At 48.1% G+C, this 18,292-nt stretch overlaps 1 protein-coding gene across 2 annotated transcripts in view; it reads left to right on the top strand.

The window, feature by feature from the left end:
• The window catches only part of LOC115105400 (sarcoplasmic/endoplasmic reticulum calcium ATPase 1-like), an 84,506-nt gene that overhangs the window by 46,764 nt on the left and 19,450 nt on the right, over nt 1-18,292 (top strand). For both annotated transcript variants that reach the window (XM_029627398.2, XM_065007273.1), the window contains exons 11-12: nt 13,052-13,140; nt 18,136-18,238. In XM_029627398.2, the coding sequence (XP_029483258.2) occupies nt 13,052-13,140; nt 18,136-18,238 (192 nt within the window). The remainder of the gene's footprint in view (nt 1-13,051; nt 13,141-18,135; nt 18,239-18,292) is intronic.

Raw genomic sequence — 18,292 nt, 5'->3', positions numbered from 1 at the left:
GATTGGAATGACAAGTGGACTACACGTCACGAGTGTTCAGAGAGTTAAGCTTACGTAGCAAGAATCTTATTGACTAAAATGATTAAAATGATACAGTACTGCTGAAGTAGGCTAGCTGGCAGAGGCTGCGTTGTTGACTAAGTAGGCTAGTTGGCATTGGCTGCGTTGTTGACACTACACTAATCAAGTCGTTCCGTTGAGTGTAATAGTTTAAGACTGCATGCATAGCATATATTCCGTTTTTTTTTGGGGGGGGGGTGGCACGCCATCAAAGCTAGTTAAGGAGGAACCGATGCCTTGGCAACCTGAATGGATGATGATTTATGTTGGAAGAGGTTACCGGAGGACACAAGTGTATTACCAGCTGAGCACATTAAGACTGAACGATAGTGGAGAACTAGCATCCACCTGTGCCTGCCTTAAAGGGTGTTTGCCACACTGTTCAGTTACAGTACTGTACAGCCAGTGTGCCAGGCAGTGCTTTTACATACAGGCCATACAGAACATGGTCTATAAAAACGTCTAGTGTTTGTTTTAACTGCAGTGTAGTTGTATCTGGACTTGACGTGTTGCTTCCTGGGCTCTCTCGCTCGCTCTACCCTCGCTCTCTCTGTGTGTGTGTGTGTTATCTGTCTGTCATGGAGTCCATGTATTTGTATTTGCTTATTGATGTGAAAACTAAGAGCTTAACCGGTCACCAGTTGGTGTTTTATGTGTAGACCTGAGGGTGCAAAGGGCATTGTGTGTGTGTGTGTGTGTGTGTCTGTGTGCGTGCGCGCGCGCGTATATATAACATTTGATGACTGAGATGTAGCCAGATCCCTTCACACAGACTACCGTTCAAAGGTTTGGGGTCACATAGAAATGTCCTTGTTTGTAAAGAAAAGCTCATTTTTTGTCAAATACAGTGTAGACATTGTTAATGTTTTAAATGACTATTGTAGCTGGAAACGGCTGATATTTGAGTATCTACATAGGCGCACAGAGGCCCATTATCAGCAACCATCACATTTACATTTACATTTAAGTCATTTAGCAGACGCTCTTATCCAGAGCGACTTACAAATTGGTGCATTCACCTTATGACATCCAGTGGAGCAGCCACTTTACAATAGTGCATCTAAATCTTTTAAGGGGGATTACTTTATCCTATCCTAGGTATTCCTTAAAGAGGTGGGGTTTCAGGTGTCTCCGGAAGGTGGTGATTGACTCCGCTGTCCTGGCGTCGTGAGGGAGTTTGTTCCACCATTGGGGGGCCAGAGCAGCGAACAGTTTTGACTGGGCTGAGCGGGAACTGTACTTCCTCAGTGGTAGGGAGGCGAGCAGGCCAGAGGTGGATGAACGCAGTGCCCTTGTTTGGGTGTAGGGCCTGATCAGAGCCTGGAGGTACTGAGGTGCCGTTCCCCTCACAGCTCCGTAGGCAAGCACCATGGTCTTGTAGCGGATGCGAGCTTCAACTGGAAGCCAGTGGAGAGAGCGGAGGAGCGGGGTGACGTGAGAGAACTTGGGAAGGTTGAACACCAGACGGGCTGCGGCGTTCTGGATGAGTTGTAGGGGTTTAATGGCACAGGCAGGGAGCCCAGCCAACAGCGAGTTGCAGTAATCCAGACGGGAGATGACAAGTGCCTGGATTAGGACCTGCGCCGCTTCCTGTGTGAGGCAGGGTCGTACTCTGCGGATGTTGTAGAGCATGAACCTACAGGAACGGGCCACCGCCTTGATGTTAGTTGAGAACGACAGGGTGTTGTCCAGGATCACGCCAAGGTTCTTAGCGCTCTGGGAGGAGGAAACAGTGGAGTTGTCAACCGTGATGGCGAGATCATGGAACGGGCAGTCCTTCCCCGGGAGGAAGAGCAGCTCCGTCTTGCCGAGGTTCAGCTTGAGGTGGTGATCCGTCATCCACACTGATATGTCTGCCAGACATGCAGAGATGCGATTCGCCACCTGGTCATCAGAAGGGGGAAAGGAGAAGATTAATTGTGTGTCGTCTGCATAGCAATGATAGGAGAGACCATGTGAGGTTATGACAGAGCCAAGTGACTTGGTGTATAGTGAGAATAGGAGAGGGCCTAGAACAGAGCCCTGGGGGACACCAGTGGTGAGAGCACGTGGTGAGGAGACGGATTCTCGCCACGCCACCTGGTAGGGAGCGACCTGTCAGGTAGGACGCAATCCAAGCGTGGGCCGCGCCGGAGATGCCCAACTTGGAAAGGGTGGAGAGGAGGATCTGATGGTTCACAGTATCGAAGGCAGCCGATAGGTCTAGAAGGATGAGAGCAGAGGAGAGAGTTAGCTTTAGCAGTGCGGAGCGCCTCCGTGATACAGAGAAGAGCAGTCTCAGTTGAATGACTAGTCTTGAAACCTGACTGATTTGGATCAAGAAGGTCATTCTGAGAGAGATAGCGGGAGAGCTGGCCAAGGACGGCACGTTCAAGAGTTTTGGAGAGAAAAGAAAGAAGGGATACTGGTCTGTAGTTGTTGACATCGGAGGGATCGAGTGTAGGTTTTTTCAGAAGGGGTGCAACTCTCGCTCTCTTGAAGACGGAAGGGACGTAGCCAGCGGTCAGGGATGAGTTGATGAGCGAGGTGAGGTAAGGGAGAAGGTCTCCGGAAATGGTCTGGAGAAGAGAGGAGGGGATAGGGTCAAGCGGGCAGGTTGTTGGGCGGCCAGCCGTCACAAGACGCGAGATTTCAACAGGAGAGAGAGGGGAGAAATAGGTCAGAGCACAGGGTAGGGCAGTGTGAGCAGAACCAGCGGTGTCGTTTGACTTCGCAAACGAGGATCGGATGTCGTCGACCTTCTTTTCAAAATGGTTGACGAAGTCATCTGCAGAGAGGGAGGGGGAGGAGGATTCAGGAGGGAGGAGAAGGTTGCAAAGAGCTTCCTAGGGTTAGAGGCAGATGCTTGGAATTTAGTGGTAGAAAGTGGCTTTAGCAGCAGAGAGAGAAGAGGAAAATGTAGAGAGGAGTGAGTGAAAGGATGTCAGGTCCGCAGGGAGGCGAGTTTTCCTCCATTTCCGCTCGGCTGCCCGGAGCCCTGTTCTGTGAGCTCGCAATGAGTCGTCGAGCCACGGAGCGGGAGGGGAGGACCGAGCCGGCCTGGAGGATAGGGGACATAGAGAGTCAAAGGATGCAGAAAGGGAGGAGAGGAGGGTTGAGGAGGCAGAATCAGGAGATGGGTTGGAGAAGGTTTGAGCAGAGGGAAGAGATGATAGGATGGAAGAGGAGAGAGTAGCGGGGGAGAGAGAGCGAAGGTTGGGACGGCGCGATACCATCCGAGTAGGGCCAGTGTGGGAAGTGTTGGATGAGAGCGAGAGGGAAAAGGATACAAGGTAGTGGTCGGAGACTTGGAGGGGAGTTGCAATGAGGTTAGTGGAAGAACAGCATCTAGTAAAGATGAGGTCGAGCGTATTGCCTGCCTTGTGAGTAGGGGGGAAGGTGAGAGGAGAGGTCAAAAGAGGAGAGGAGTGGAAAGAAGGAGGCAGAGAGGAATGAGTCAAAGGTAGACGTGGGGAGGTTAAAGTCGCCCAGAACTGTGAGAGGTGAGCCGTCCTCAGGAAAGGAGCTTATCAAGGCATCAAGCTCATTGATGAACTCTCCGAGGGAACCTGGAGGGCGATAAATGATAAGGATGTTAAGCTTGAAAGGGCTGGTAACTGTGACAGCATGGAATTCAAAGGAGGCGATAGACAGATGGGTAAGGGGAGAAAGAGAGAATGACCACTTGGGAGAAATGAGGATCCCGGTGCCACCACCCCGCTGACCAGAAGCTCTCGGGGTGTGCGAGAACACGTGGGCGGACGAAGAGAGAGCAGTAGGAGTAGCAGTGTTATCTGTGGTGATCCATGTTTCCGTCAGTGCCAAGAAGTCGAGGGACTGGAGGGAGGCATAGGCTGAGATGAACTCTGCCTTGTTGGCTGCAGATCGGCAGTTCCAGAGGCTACCGGAGACCTGGAACTCCTCGTGGGTCGTGCGCGCTGGGACCACCAGATTAGGGTGGCCGCGGCCACGCGGTGTGGAGCGTTTGTATGGTCTGTGCAGAGAGGAGAGAACAGGGATAGACAGACACATAGTTGACAGGCTACAGAAGAGGCTACGCTAATGCAAAGGAGATTGGAATGACAAGTGGACTACACGTCTCGAATGTTCAGAAAGTTGAGCTTACGTAGCAAGAATCTTATTGACTAAAATGATTAAAAATGATACAGTACTGCTGAAGTAGGCTAGCTGGCAGTGGCTGCGTTGTTGATTCGGGGGCTAGCTGGCTAGCTAGTAGTGTCGAGCTCCTGTGTTCCCATGGCACGTTGTTAGCTAATCAAAGTTTATCATTTTAAAAGGCTAATTGATCATTAGAAAACCCTTTTGCAATTATGCTAGCACAGCTGAAAACTGTTCTGATTTAAAGAAGCAATAAAACTGCCCTTCGTTAGACTAGTTGAGTATCTGGAGCGTCAGCATTTGTGGGTTCGATTACAGGCTCAAAATGTCTGTTTTCAAGCTACAATATTCATTTACAACATTAACAATGTCTACACTGTATTTCTGATCAATTTTTTATGCTATTTTAAAATGGAACAAAATGTGCTTTTCTTTCCAAAAAAAAACAAGGACATTTCTAAGTGACCCCAAACTTTTCTGTGATTGCATTTATATTTGTTTGTCCCTGCTGTTTCACTGTGTTTGTATGATATTCTCAGGAGGTTTGAGCTCTCTCTTCCGTGCTGCTCTGCTGCCTTTCCTGTATGTTTTGTTTCAGCATGCAGTGCATCTGTGTGTATAAGAAGCTCCAGAGGGTTGCACAACTGCTGTTTCCTGCTGAGAGGATGCTGCTCTCTCTTGCCCCTCTTTCGCTCTTTCTCTCTATCTCTTGCTCTCTCTCCCTTACCCTCTCTGTGATGACGTGGCTAGTAGAAACTGACCGCTTGCTCCAGTCAGTAAATGTGTATACATTGTTCCAACCATCAGCAGCATTCGAGGGAGAGCGGGAGTTCCCTACTGTCCTGTGGAAGTATAACAGAACTGGGTAGTGCTCTATAAAGGGAAAAGGGTGCCATTTGGGACTCAACTGCTCTGCTCTCTCTGGTAAATATTTACCCTCAGGGCCCAGGGTATATTAGCTTAATGCAGCTGAGAGATTAAGGGAAACGCAGACCTGCTCTCCCTCCTCAGTCTTCAGTGGTGCAGCGTTGTTTTTCCATCATAGTTTTGAGTGATAGAATTTACCTGATAGGAAACGCCAGGGGAAATGGTCCCTGACTTACTGCTGCCATTTTGAACCCAGGTCTCTCTTCTATTATAGATTTAGTCTCTGAGACTAACCTCTATAAATTAAGGTTAACAAAAATAAATGAAAGCAACTCTCTCCTCAGTCCTAACATTGGGTAATTTGTGTTTTTCCATTTTGTTTTGGAGTGATGATGGAACCTTATAAGGGCATTTCAGGGTTTTCAGGATGCCAGTCCAGGAGCAAGGATAAGATATGGATTTGTAGAGCTTTAATTTTTTAATTTTTAAAAATTTTTTATTTCACCTTTATTTAACCAGGTAGGCTAGTTGAGAACAAGTTCTCATTTGCAACTGCGACCTGGCCAAGATAAAGCATAGCAGTGTGAACAGACAACACAGAGATACACATGGAGTAAACAATTAACAAGTCAATAACACAGTAGAGAAAAAGGGGGGAGTCTATATACAATGTGTGCACAAGGCATGAGGTATGCGAATAATTCCAATTTTGCAGATTAACACTGGAGTGATAAATGATCAGATGGTCATGTACAGGTAGAGATATTGGTGTGCAAAAGAGCAGAAAAGTAAAAAAATAAAACCGTATGGGGATGAGGTAGGTGAAAATGGGTGGGCTATTTACCAATAGACTATGTACAGCTGCAGCGATCGGTTAGCTGCTCAGATAGCTGATGTTTGAAGTTGGTGAGGGAGATAAAAGTCTCCAACTTCAGCGATTTTTGCAATTCGTTCTAGTCACAGGCAGCAGAGTACTGGAACGAAAGGCGGCCGAATGAGGTGTTGGCTTTAGGGATGATCAATGAGATACACCTGCTGGAGCGCGTGCTACGGATGGGTGTTGCCATCGTGACCAGTGAACTGAGATAAGGCGGAGCTTTACCTAGCATGGACTTGTAGATGACCTGGAGCCAGTGGGTCTGGCGACGAGTATGTAGCGAGGGCCAGCCGACTAGAGCATACAAGTCGCAGTGGTGGGTGGTATAAGGTGCTTTAGCGACAAAACGGATGGCACTGTGATAGACTGCATCCAGTTTGCTGAGTAGAGTGTTGGAAGCCATTTTGTAGATGACATCGTCGAGGATCGGTAGGATAGTCAGTTTTACTAGGGTAAGCTTGGCGGCGTGAGTGAAGGAGGCTTTGTTGCGGAATAGAAAGCCGACTCTTTATTTGATTTTCGATTGGAGATGTTTGATATGAGTCTGGAAGGAGAGTTTGCAGTCTAGCCAGACACCTAGGTACTTATAGATGTCCACATATTCAAGGTCGGAACCATCCAGGGTGGTGATGCTTGTCGGGCATGCGGGTGCAGGCAGCGATCGGTTGAAAAGCATGCATTTGGTTTTACTAGCGTTTAAGAGCAGTTGGAGGCCACGGAAGGAGTGTTGTATGGCATTGAAGCTCGTTTGGAGGTTAGATGGCACAGTGTCCAATGACGGGCCGAAAGTATATAGAATGGTGTCGTCTGCGTAGAGGTGGATCAGGGAATCACCCGCAGCAAGAGCAACATCATTGATATATACAGAGAAAAGGGTCGGCCCGAGAATTGAACCCTGTGGCACCCCCATAGAGACTGCCAGAGGACCGGACAGCATGCCCTCCGATTTGACACACTGAACTCTGTCTGCAAAGTAATTGGTGAACCAGGCAAGGCAGTCATCCGAAAAACCGAGGCTACTGAGTCTGCCGATAAGAATATGGTGATTGACAGAGTCGAAGGCCTTGGCAAGGTCGATGAAGACAGCTGCACAGTACTGTACCCCCAATGGTGGAACAAACTCCCTTAGTACCTTGAGTGTGGCTGAGGTGCACCGGACCGTCAAACCAGATTCCGGAGACACCTGAAACCCCACCTCTTTGTTGACTTGGAATACCTTAGATAGGATGAATGGATAAGGTCTGTAACAGTTTGGGTCCAGGGTGTCTCCCCCCTTAAAGAGGGGGATGACCTAGATGCACTATTGCAAAGTGGCTGTTCCACTGGATGTCATAAGGTTGAACAGGCAATTTGCGACAATGGCTCTGGATAAGAGCGTTTCAGAAATGAGGGTCCAATTATAAAGCTGTTTGTACTGTCTTTTGGAGCTCTTTGGAACATCTGATATCTGGATTTAAAGTAACCTGGAGAGGCTTGGCTGAGGTGCACCCGGGACCGGAGCTGTTGGCCAGAGGTTGGAGAAGCCAGGCGAAGGCATGGCCAGGATTGAGAAATGCTTAGTGAAGTTTTGTAATCACGGATTTATCGGTGGTGACCGTGTTACCTAGCCTCAGTGCAGTGGGCAGCTGGGAGGAGGTGCTCTTGTTCTCCATGGACTTCAGTGTCCCAGAACTTTTGGAGTTGGGCTACAGGATGCAAACTTCTGCCTGAAGAATGGCCTTAGGGATCCAGACTGACTATGAATTGGTTGAACAGGCTGAACAGTTGCATAATGGCGGGGACTAGTTTCAGAAATGTTCCAGATTAGTCCGCCCAGGATGTTTTGTGCTGGTCCAGGTTTGGAGCTCATCTGCTATCTGTTCTGGGTTCTGCATTTTTTGAACCTGGAGAGGCTTGGGCTAAAATGGGGGAAGAGCTTTTGAATGACCAGGTTCCTCAAGCCAGGCGGGATGAGGCATGGCCAGGATACCGTTGCAAATATTTGACTTAAAAAAGAAAAATATGTATCCTATCATGGATTTTTCCTCGTGTGTGTCTGTGTGTGCCTGCCTGCCTGCGTGAGTGCCTGACTGTGCCTGGCAGCTGGGAGGAGGTCTGCCTGCCTCTTGTCTCCATGCCTTCACAGTGTCCCAGAACTTTTTGGAGTTGGACTGCCTGACAGGATGCAAACTTCTGCCTGAAGAAGCTGGCCTTAGTGTGCTTTCTGCCTGACTGAGTGTGCCTGACTGCCTGACCGTGGTGTGCCTGACTTCCTGAACAGTGTGCATATCCTGACCGGGACTGACTGCCTGACCGTTATTGCCTGACTCCTGACCGGATGTTTGCCTGACTGCCTGACCGTGAGTCAGGTCTGACTGCCTGAACCAAGGTGCTGTATCTGTTCTGGGTTCTGCATTTTTGCCTGAACGGAGCATGCTTATCTAAAATGGAGAGGAAGTTGCTTTTAAAGAATGACCAGGCATCCTCAGCTGACGGGATGAGGTCAATGTCCTTCCAGGATACCCGGGCCTTTGCAATATATTTGACTTAAAAAAGAAAAATATGTATCCTACTCTACATTTTTCCTCGTGTGTGTCTGTGTGTGCCTGCCTGCCTGCGTGAGTGTGCCTGACTGCCTGCCTGCCTGCGTGAGTGAGTGTGCGTGAGTGCCTGCCTGCGTCTGTCTGCCTGCCTGCGTCTGTCTGCCTGCGTGCCTGCCTTTTTGCGTGAGTGTGCCTGACTGCCTGACCGTGAGTGTGCCTGACTGCCTGACCGTGAGTGTGCCTGACTGCCTGACCGTGAGTGTGCCTGACTGCCTGACCGTGAGTGTGCCTGACTGCCTGACCGTGAGTGTGCCTGACTGCCTGACCGTGAGTGTGCCTGACTGCCTGACCGTGAGTGAGTGTGCCTGACTGCCTGACCGTGAGTGAGTGTGCCTGACTGCCTGACCGTGAGTGAGTGTGCCTGACTGCCTGACCGTGAGTGTGCCTGACCGTGAGTGTGCCTGACCGTGAGTGTGCCTGACCGTGAGTGTGCCTGACCGTGAGTGTGCCTGACCGTGAGTGAGTGTGCCTGACCGCCTGACTGAGTGTGCCTGCGCGTGAGTGAGTGTGCCTGCGCGTGAGTGAGTGTGCCTGCGCGTGAGTGAGTGTGCCTGCGCGAGTGAGTGAGCCCGCGCCCGCCTGCCTGCCTGTGTGAGTGTGCCTGCCTGCCTGCGTGAGTGTGCCTGCGTGAGTGTGCCTGCCTGCCTGCGTGAGTGTGCCTGCCTGCCTGTGTGAGTGTGCGTCTGCCTGCTTGTGTGAGTGAGCCTGCGTGCGAGCGTGCCCGCGCCTGCCTGCCCGTGCCTGCATGCCAGTGTGTCTGACTGCCTGCCTGCGTGAGTGTGCCCGACTGCCTGCCTGCGTGAGTGTGCCCGACTGCCTGCCTGCGTGAGTGTGCCTGACTGCCTGCCTGCGTGAGTGTGCCCGACTGCCTGCCTGCGTGAGTGTGCCCGACTGCCTGCCTGCGTGAGTGTGCCCGACTGCCTGCCTGCGTGAGTGTGCCCGACTGCCTGCCTGCGTGAGTGTGCCCGACTGCCTGCCTGCGTGAGTGTGCCCGACTGCCTGCCTGCGTGAGTGCGCCCGACTGCCTGTGCCTGCCTGCGTGAGTGCGCCTGCCTGCGTGAGTGTGCCCGACTGCCTGCCTGCGTGAGTGCGCCTGCCTGCGTGAGTGTGCCCGACTGTCTGCCTGCCCGCCTCTGCCTGGGTGCGAGCCTGCCCGCCTCTGCCTGGGTGCGAGCCTGCCCGCCTCTGCCTGGGTGCCCGCCTCTGCCTGCGTGCCCGCCCCAGCGGCGTGCCCGCCCCAGCGAGCGAGCGTGCCCGCCCCTGCGTGCGAGCTTGCGTCTCCCTGCGAGAGAGCTTGCGTCTACCTGCGTGTCCGTGCGAGCGTGCCCCTGCGTGCATCTGACTGCCTGCGTGTGTCTGCCTGCGTGTCTGTGCGAGCGTGCTCCTGCGTGCCAGTGCGAGCGTGCTCCTGCGTGCATCTGACTGTCTGCCTGTGTGAGCGTGCACCTGCGTGCATCTGCCTGCCTGCGTGCGTGCGTCTGCCTGCGTGCGTGCGAGCGTGCTCCTGCGTGCATCTGACTGCCTGCATGCGTCTGCATGCGTGTGTGTCTGCCTGCGTGCGTCTCCCTGCCTGCGAGAGTGCGTCTGCCAACGTGCGTTTGCCTGCGTGCGAGAGTGCGTCTGCCAGCGTGCGTCTGCCTGTGAGCCTGCGTCCGTCTGCGAGCGTGCATCTGCCTGCGTGTCCCTGCGAGTGTGCTCCTGCGTGCGAGAGTGCGTCTGCCAGCGTGCGCTTGCCTGCGTGGGAGAGTGCGTCTGCCAGCGTGTGTGTCTGCGTCTGCCTGCGTGTCTGCCTGCGTGCGTGCGCGTGTCTGCATGTGTGTCTGCGTCTGCCTGCGTGTCTGCCTACGTGCGTGCGTGTCTGCGTGCTTGCCTGCCTGTCCGTCTGCGTGCTTGCCTGCCTGTCCGTGTGTGTGCAAGCGTGTCCTTGACCTTAAGCTGGGTCTAGCTGTGCCATATGGTTCTGATAAGAACGTCTGTGTCCCGTAGCCCTGTCATATCCTGCTTTCCCAGCCGAGGGGATATCCCAGGGCACGGTCACACACAGGAGTGAATACCCTCTATGACGACATACCATTTAATTTCCAGTACACAGAGCAGGGACACTCTCTCACTTTGGTACTGCTGCCAACACAGCACAATACACACAATATAGGGCAAGTCAAATTGTATTGAGGAGAGTTTCAACTTCTACAGACGGGCACCATTGGTTCATATGAATCGTGTAGTGCCTTGTTTCCATGGAAACCACATCTCTGATAGTGAGATAAATATGCCGTGACAAACATGACAAAACACTGAAATAGCAGTTATTACAAATATGCTAATAGCAGTCCTGATAGGCCATGTGGTAAAACGTTATCTCAGTAACCTGTACCCCAGCACATTGACTATATTCTTAACTCTTCTTGAACTGCACTGTTGGTTAAGGGCTTGTAAGTAAGCATTTCATGCTAAGGTCTACACTTGTGGTCTTCGGCGCATATGACACAGTTTGATTTGACATGTATTTGATGTTGTTAGCTTACTTATCAGGGACTATGCACAATAAGGGGCAGCAGGCAGCCTAGCGGTTAAGAGCATTGGGCCAGTAAACGAAAGGTTGCTGGATCGAATCCCTGAGCCGGCAAAGTGGAGAAAATCTGCCGTTACGGCCTTGAGCAAGGAAGTTACACCCCAACAACAACTGCTCCCTGGGCACCAATGACGTGGACGTCGATTAAGACAGCCCCCTGCACCTCTAAGATTCAGAGGGGGTTGGGTTAAATGTGGAAGACACATTTTGGGTGGGTATGCATTTAGTTGTGCAACTGGCTAGGTATCCCCTTTCCAATAATTACTGCAGTCGTCTCCTGGGCTCCACGGTCACATATCCAGGATCAGTGAAAAAAAGATTTAAGACCCAGAATCCAGCTCCTATCATCTCCTAAAGAACAGTGTATGATCTGGGCCACAGACACACTGGGGCACCAATCACAGCGGTTATTTGTCAGTCTAATCATTTTTCTCATTCACATTATTCAGTTTGTTACTGTTTGCTGAGGACTGAGGAGGCCCAAGGTAGGTAGATTGTCAGTAGATAAAGCTTCTGTGGCAGAGGAGGGTTGTTGTTCTTGATGCTCGATCTGTCCTAGAGAACCTGTATGTCACCTGAGCATCCAGCATCGCCTAGAACTAGCCATCATAGTCAAGTTAGACCCTAGACTGACTAGATGGTTACATTGTTTGCAGTGTCTTTAAATGGATAGATAGCCAGTGTTATTAGCTAGTCACTGTTCGTTTGAAACGACCTGAGTATGACTTCCCATTGTCTAAATGAGCACTTCCAGACATGATGACTCTGATCTGTGTAATGTTAGACCTTCTCAGCTGGAGTAGATTTCACACACGTGTTTTGTAAACTACTCTCGGTATAAAACAGAACACACACACCCTCTAGAAGCAGTAGCAGCGGATGTACTGAAGGGAAAATATATATAATTTTTTCTTCATTAATTCTTTAATCGTCCAGATTTAATTGACTTTTAAAGTCGAGTAAAGCCCGGACAGGAGGGAGTATTTTCCTTAGTGTGTGTGCACGACCTGACCGCCCTAGCCAATCTCCTCCCTTCTCTCCATGGTTACTATGGTTGTGTCTGGTCCAGATGGCAAGTCTGTGATTACAGAGAGAGAATATTGATGTGAGGAAAGTCAAAGGCTTTGTTTGTAACCTCCTCAGTGGTCCCAGCCAGTGTGAATGGAACAACAGACCCCTGTGACAAGCCAATCGATGCACTCCCATAAATGAACCTCATCAGATCCATTCCACCTGTTATCACCGCTGCAGCCAGAACAAGAGAGAAAGGAGAGGGCCAGATCGAATGTATGCATGTAACACACACACACGCGCGCACGCGCACGCACAGGAGAGAAGGGGCAGATCCAAGGCTACAGTAGAACCCCCCCCCCCCACCCTCACCACTGGGCTGCGAGCCTAAAAGACCTGCCAGCATAGCCAAACCCTAATTGTTCTGGGCTGGGCTCTCTACACAGGAAATCAATACATGAGTGCAGACAAAGCAGAACTCTGGGCAACACCGTAGTCTGATCACTGGTAAGGGTGGAAAAGACATCAAAACAAAATTTGACCTGGGAAACAAGTTGCTCTCTCATTCTCGCTCGCTGCCCCCCCAAGTCTTAGCCTTCCACTAACAGTGTGGTTAGTGATCTATGCTATGTATGCCAGGATTACAGACTGGTAGCTTAGGGTATAGTTTGGTCCCAAGGTCAGTAAACACAGGAACCAATGCCTGCTGGAAAAATAGAGAAGGAAAGAACAAAAACTGCTGTGTGACATTATGTGGTGGGGAAGCCCTTAGTTAAGTGGCGCGACAACTGAATGGGAGTGTGGGAGCGTGCGTGAGTGTGTTTCCCTCCGCGTCAGCGGCCCGGGGCGGGAATGTCCTTCACCTCTCCCATGGCCCTGTACAGAACTCTGGGAATCCCTGGCACAGAGTTTCTGTATACTCTTTGACGATATCCTAGCCTACATTAACCTGCTTTATCTATCCCAACTCTCTTCTCTCTCCAGATGTTTGTGGTGGACAAGGTGGAGGATTCCAGCTGTGCTGTCCATGAGTTCTCTATAACTGGCTCCACCTATGCCCCTGAAGGGCAAGTGTGAGTGTCCCCCTACCTTTCTTTGTATTAGTGTACAGAGTGCAAATGACTAAGTGTGATTTCAGGTTACAACTCGTGGTGACTGTGGCATCAAAGTGGGAAACATGCACCCATGCGTACACAAACTAACAAACACACACACACTATGAGGTTTATCTCCTACACTTCCCAGTAAATTGTGTGTTGAGTGTGGTTCAGAGTCTGAAAACACTGAGCCCCAGAGGAAAGTTAAGGCTGGCCATTGTTAACCTTCCCTGTCCGTGGACAGACAAACACCTATTTTTACAGGCGGTAGTGGAAAACCCTTGGTCCCACCACGACCACTTTCATCTGGCCGGCCTGCTGTTAAAAGCCCCCTAACCTCCTTTTTTCCATTTGATGTAAAGGGGTTTCTTTTGAAGTCTCCTTCCTTCCCCATACCAACTCTCATTCCCAGCCCCCAGCCCCCATAGGGTTACTCTGTTTTCCTCTGTCGCAAATGGTTAACAGCTCTGGGGAAGTTTAGGGAGAATGCAAATGATGTTTTCCTGAAGCATGTGAACTTTTTCCATGATGGAACAGATAGCGCAGAGAGGAAAGGACACCGACCTGTGACAACTACTAAAATAGTCTCACTGTGGAGAAATCCTAGAGGAATAGATGACAAATAGCTCTGACTAGAGCGAGAGATTGGGAGAGAAGAACACGGCGAGAGATGAGGGGTGTAGCTGGGCCAAAGTCATAGTGTTCCAAACTTGATCGCAGTCCTTCCCTTCCTGTATAATGTCAGTTGTAACCTGATTGACAACCTCCTCTCTCGCTATCTGGAGTGCCCACTCTAGTCTAATTCCCCAAATGACTACCTGCAAAGGCCCAGAACTAGATCTTCTTCAGTATTCATCCCTTCTGCTTTTCATTCAAAAATGAAATACAGAAAGTCATAAGTTGAGAGCACATTCTCTTTTACAATAACGACTTCAATATCAACCTCTGTCATGATTTTGAAATGCTGAGGTATTTATTGGTAACACTTTCCACTCACAGCCCCTGTTATCCTGTATACGGTTTGAAAATGGCAGTTTTGTCATTGATAAGCACCTAAATTGGAACACAGTGGCTGTACGGTAACATGCTATACATGTCAGAGCTCAGGTTCTCCACTTCGCAGCTCACGCGACAAGATGCCCCCATCCCTCCCACTAATTGGGATTCTGTTGCACATTTGTTGAAGTCTCGGTGAGGGAAATGCTGTACATCGGGAACGGTTTGTGTTCTGAAAGATGAGACTGCGTTATAATAAATACAGTTTTGATGTCATACAAGCAAACCACATACCCGGAAGTCCAAATGTGTACGATTGCGATTTATAAGGGAACGTTTTTGGATTGTGTAAACAACAACAGTTATTGTGTGATGCTGGGGACTCAGGGCTGTGTTCCAAACAAAAATCTAGTGTACTTGCTTATGTTCCTCAATGGCAAAGCTAGGAGAGAGTATAAAAGCACCTTATAGTTGACAACTCTTTCCTTGAGTCATAAAAGTGTATTGAAGTTACTTGGGAACTGCGCACAGTTTGGAGAGGTGTGTGGCCACTGAGACACCAGTTAGACCTCTCACTCAAACCCTTGTAATAGTTTTTTCGTATTGTGCACATTTCAGTGAATAGTCTTACGTTACTGAATGTACAGTATCCAGAGTTTTCAGATTTCATTATTGACAAATGCTGTGAGAAGTACAGTAAATAGAAAATCAACCGTGTAATGTTTGGATTCAGTCTTGTTAGGGGAACTGGTTTCCTCACCTTTGGTCTGATAATTTCCCCATAATCTTCAAAGTGTTCTCTTTCAATTGCTACCATGGTTATGCATATGCTTTTTATAGTTCTTCTGGTTCAAACATTTTACATTTGGGAAGGGTTAAGTACTATGCTCTCATGATGTCTTACCATGCCAAATGTTCCCCTTCAGACTGTTCACTCGTTACAATTTCTCTACTGAAGTTGATTAAAACCTCATGATTATATCCAATATAATGCAACATGATGATACTGTGTTTTAGAAAGGTGTATGAAGTCCTAATCACTGTTCTGGTTGGTTTGTGGGTGTGAAACTGAGATGTTATGAAATCTCAGGCTGGCATGCCTTGCGGTGCAGTGCCATACAGCGTGGGTTGTTGTGTGGGCTGTTACTCTACTAGCAACTGTTGCTGCCTCTAGTGGGCTGTGGGCCATGTGGTCATGCAACCAACCAGCAACTGCTGCTGCTCCGAACGCACACACAAACACACTCACATTAACACGAGTTGTTCCATGTCATTACAGATTGATCTGAAACACGATTGGCATTCCTAAAACATTATTTTGTTAATTTTATTTATAGGATAATATTAAATAAATACAGTACCCAACATCTGATTTGGACCAAACTTCTTCCTACCAATGAGTAAGACGTGAAAAATTGTCAAAAGCCACCCACGTACCCTCCACACCCAATGCCAATCCCACCCCAACAACCAGTATACAGTATCAGTTTTCAATGTTTGACAAGTAGAATGAAGCTGTGGCTTGGAGTATTGTTTCTCCATACTATGTATTGTGTTCCCTGTGAACCTGGTGATGTTTTTTCCCTCCCACTTTTCAGAGAATAGCAATATTCTCTAGGTTTTGCCCACTAGATGCCACTGTTCCTGCTATACTGCCACACTCTTATCCATTTTTTCTAGTCTATTTTGTTTATTTAGTAGATCACAGCATTTCCTTTGAAACTTTGTATAGAAAACCAATCGATTTGGCTCATGATGAAAATTAAGTGTTGTATTATTTCGCACTATTTATTATGATCTCAATTAGCCGTTGCACTCTTCCTGGGGTCCGAACAGGAAACAAAAAAACATAAATAAAATAATAACATAATATACAAAACCACTACACTACTACATCATTTCCTGCTTCTGCCTCACTCTTCATAAACAAGAGAGAGCTCCTGCCCGTACAAGGCCACCCACCTACGAAATACAAGAAATGATACAGTACAAAATATATCCACAGTCCCCGTTGTGCCGTAAGGTGTTTCCATTTTTTTATTTATTTTATTAACCTTGTTTTTGTTTCTGGTTTTATTGCTAGCTTGAGTTACCTGGGGTGGCAGAGTTACATTTAGTCATGGTTCTATTTAATACTGTGTGCTTCCCAGCCTCTGTTCCAGGGAACTGTGAAGAGACCTCTGGTTGCATGTCTTGTGCTATGCCGATGAGTGTCCGAATTGTGTGCCAACTGCTTGAACAGACAGTTTGGTACCATGATAAAGCGTTAGCACCAGCCTATTGCTAGTTACCCATTCTAAAACTGACTAGGAGCTCTATGTTATGGGTGTCATTTATATTACTGTCATTGCCGACATACACTGAGTATACAAAACATTAAGAACACCTGCTCTTTCCTTGACAAAGACTGACTAGGTGAATGCAATGATCCCTTATTGATGTCACCTGTTAATAGGATGACTACCTGTCTCAGATTGTGGACATTCCCTCATTTTGGCCATTTGTTCCGCAATCAAACAATCATGTACTGTATTTGATCAACAAATTCAAATACCACTAATTTAGAAAAAGAGTCAGACATTCCAACCTATCTCTTGGGGTCATGTTGCACTGGTGATATTCTGCTCAATGCAAGACGCGAGGTAGGCCAATTTCATAAGCCTTATTGTCAACCAATCAGGTTTCTCAAATCCTTTCTGGTTAAATTACAGCAAAAAATTGGAGAGGACAGTTGGTCCTAACTATTTACAAAAAGCATGCTTCTGATGCGCTACAGAAGTAGGCCAAAATAAATAGCCGTATTAGACTGAAAGAACTACAGTAATTTTGTCAAACTTGAGGCTCTCCATGCTCATTAGTTGCTCATTCGACATATTTGCTGCTACTCACTCGATCCTGTTTTAACTGTTTTAGACCAGCCAAAAATGTTTCCTTGGTCAAATATTCCCAGATTTTCATAAAACAGACACACGTGGTCTCGTTTCTGCATCACCAAATTTTGCATTTGGCAAAAGAGTAGGCTAGGTGTGCTTCAATTAGCTCGTTTGGTGCAGTGGGAGCAGGGGCTTAGTGCTGCTGGCGTACACCGGAGTGTCGCTCAACCACTTCTCACAACGGTGCTTGTTTAGTGAAGTTAGATCAAAGCAGCTGAATCAATTTCTTAGAAGACCCCATAATGATTCATTAGTATTCTACATAACAGTAACAAATATAGTAATGTCACTGTTGCATCGAAAACACCACCTAATTTCTCATTAGATTTTAGGATGGTTAACTGAAGTCACACTTTTTTTCCTGTGGCCCAAACTCAACCTTGCGTGCCACTAGACAGAATGTGCTTGGATTGAAACAAAATACAGCAAGGCTAGGCTATAGTTATAACACCACCTGTTCTAATTTGTTCATGGAACAGTAATTCAAGCTCTAAATGCATATTCCTATGAAACTGATTGAGATCAAATGGCTGGCATGTAGATGCAGTTAGTTTGGATGTTTCACCAGTAAAACGTGATAAAGATTTATAATTCACGATTGAAGGTGATGGTGGCCTATTTTGAAATTAGGAATGCCTATCTTGGTATTTGAGGGTATTAAAAATAGAAAATATTATTGAGACAATGTGTGGGCATAGGCAGATGATGCATTTAATGCATATTCTATAATGAGATTCAATAGCCCAGCCACCCCCCCACAAAAACAACAAAAAATAAGTAATGTAGGCTACATTTGGGTGTTTTTAAATGGGGGGGGTTACTATCCTTGTGGGGACCAGAAGTCCCCCAGAAGGATAGTTAAATTTTAAAAAATGATTTTGACTTTTTTTTGCCAGTTCCCACAAGGAAAAAGGTTTAGAGTTAGGGGTCTGGGGTTAAGGTTAGTGTAATGGTTAGAGGTTAAGGTAAATGTAATTTTCAATGGGAATAAATTGTCTGGTCCCACAAGGATAGAAAAAAAAATGTGTGCGTTCTCTTCCAGGTTGAAAGGGGACAAGGTGGTCCAGTGCGCAGACTATGATGGACTACTGGAGCTGGCCACTGTGTGTTCCATGTGCAACGACTCCTCACTGGACTACAATGAGGTCAGTGCTGACACACACACACACACTGTTTTTGTGAGTCATTAAGGCACTCTT

The sequence above is a fragment of the Oncorhynchus nerka genome, linkage group LG22, assembly GCF_034236695.1.
Source record: "Oncorhynchus nerka isolate Pitt River linkage group LG22, Oner_Uvic_2.0, whole genome shotgun sequence".
NCBI classification, from domain to species: Eukaryota; Metazoa; Chordata; class Actinopteri; order Salmoniformes; family Salmonidae; genus Oncorhynchus; species Oncorhynchus nerka.
The sequence above is the reverse complement of the archived record's forward strand: the minus strand, read 5'-3'. Positions and strand labels throughout refer to the sequence as shown.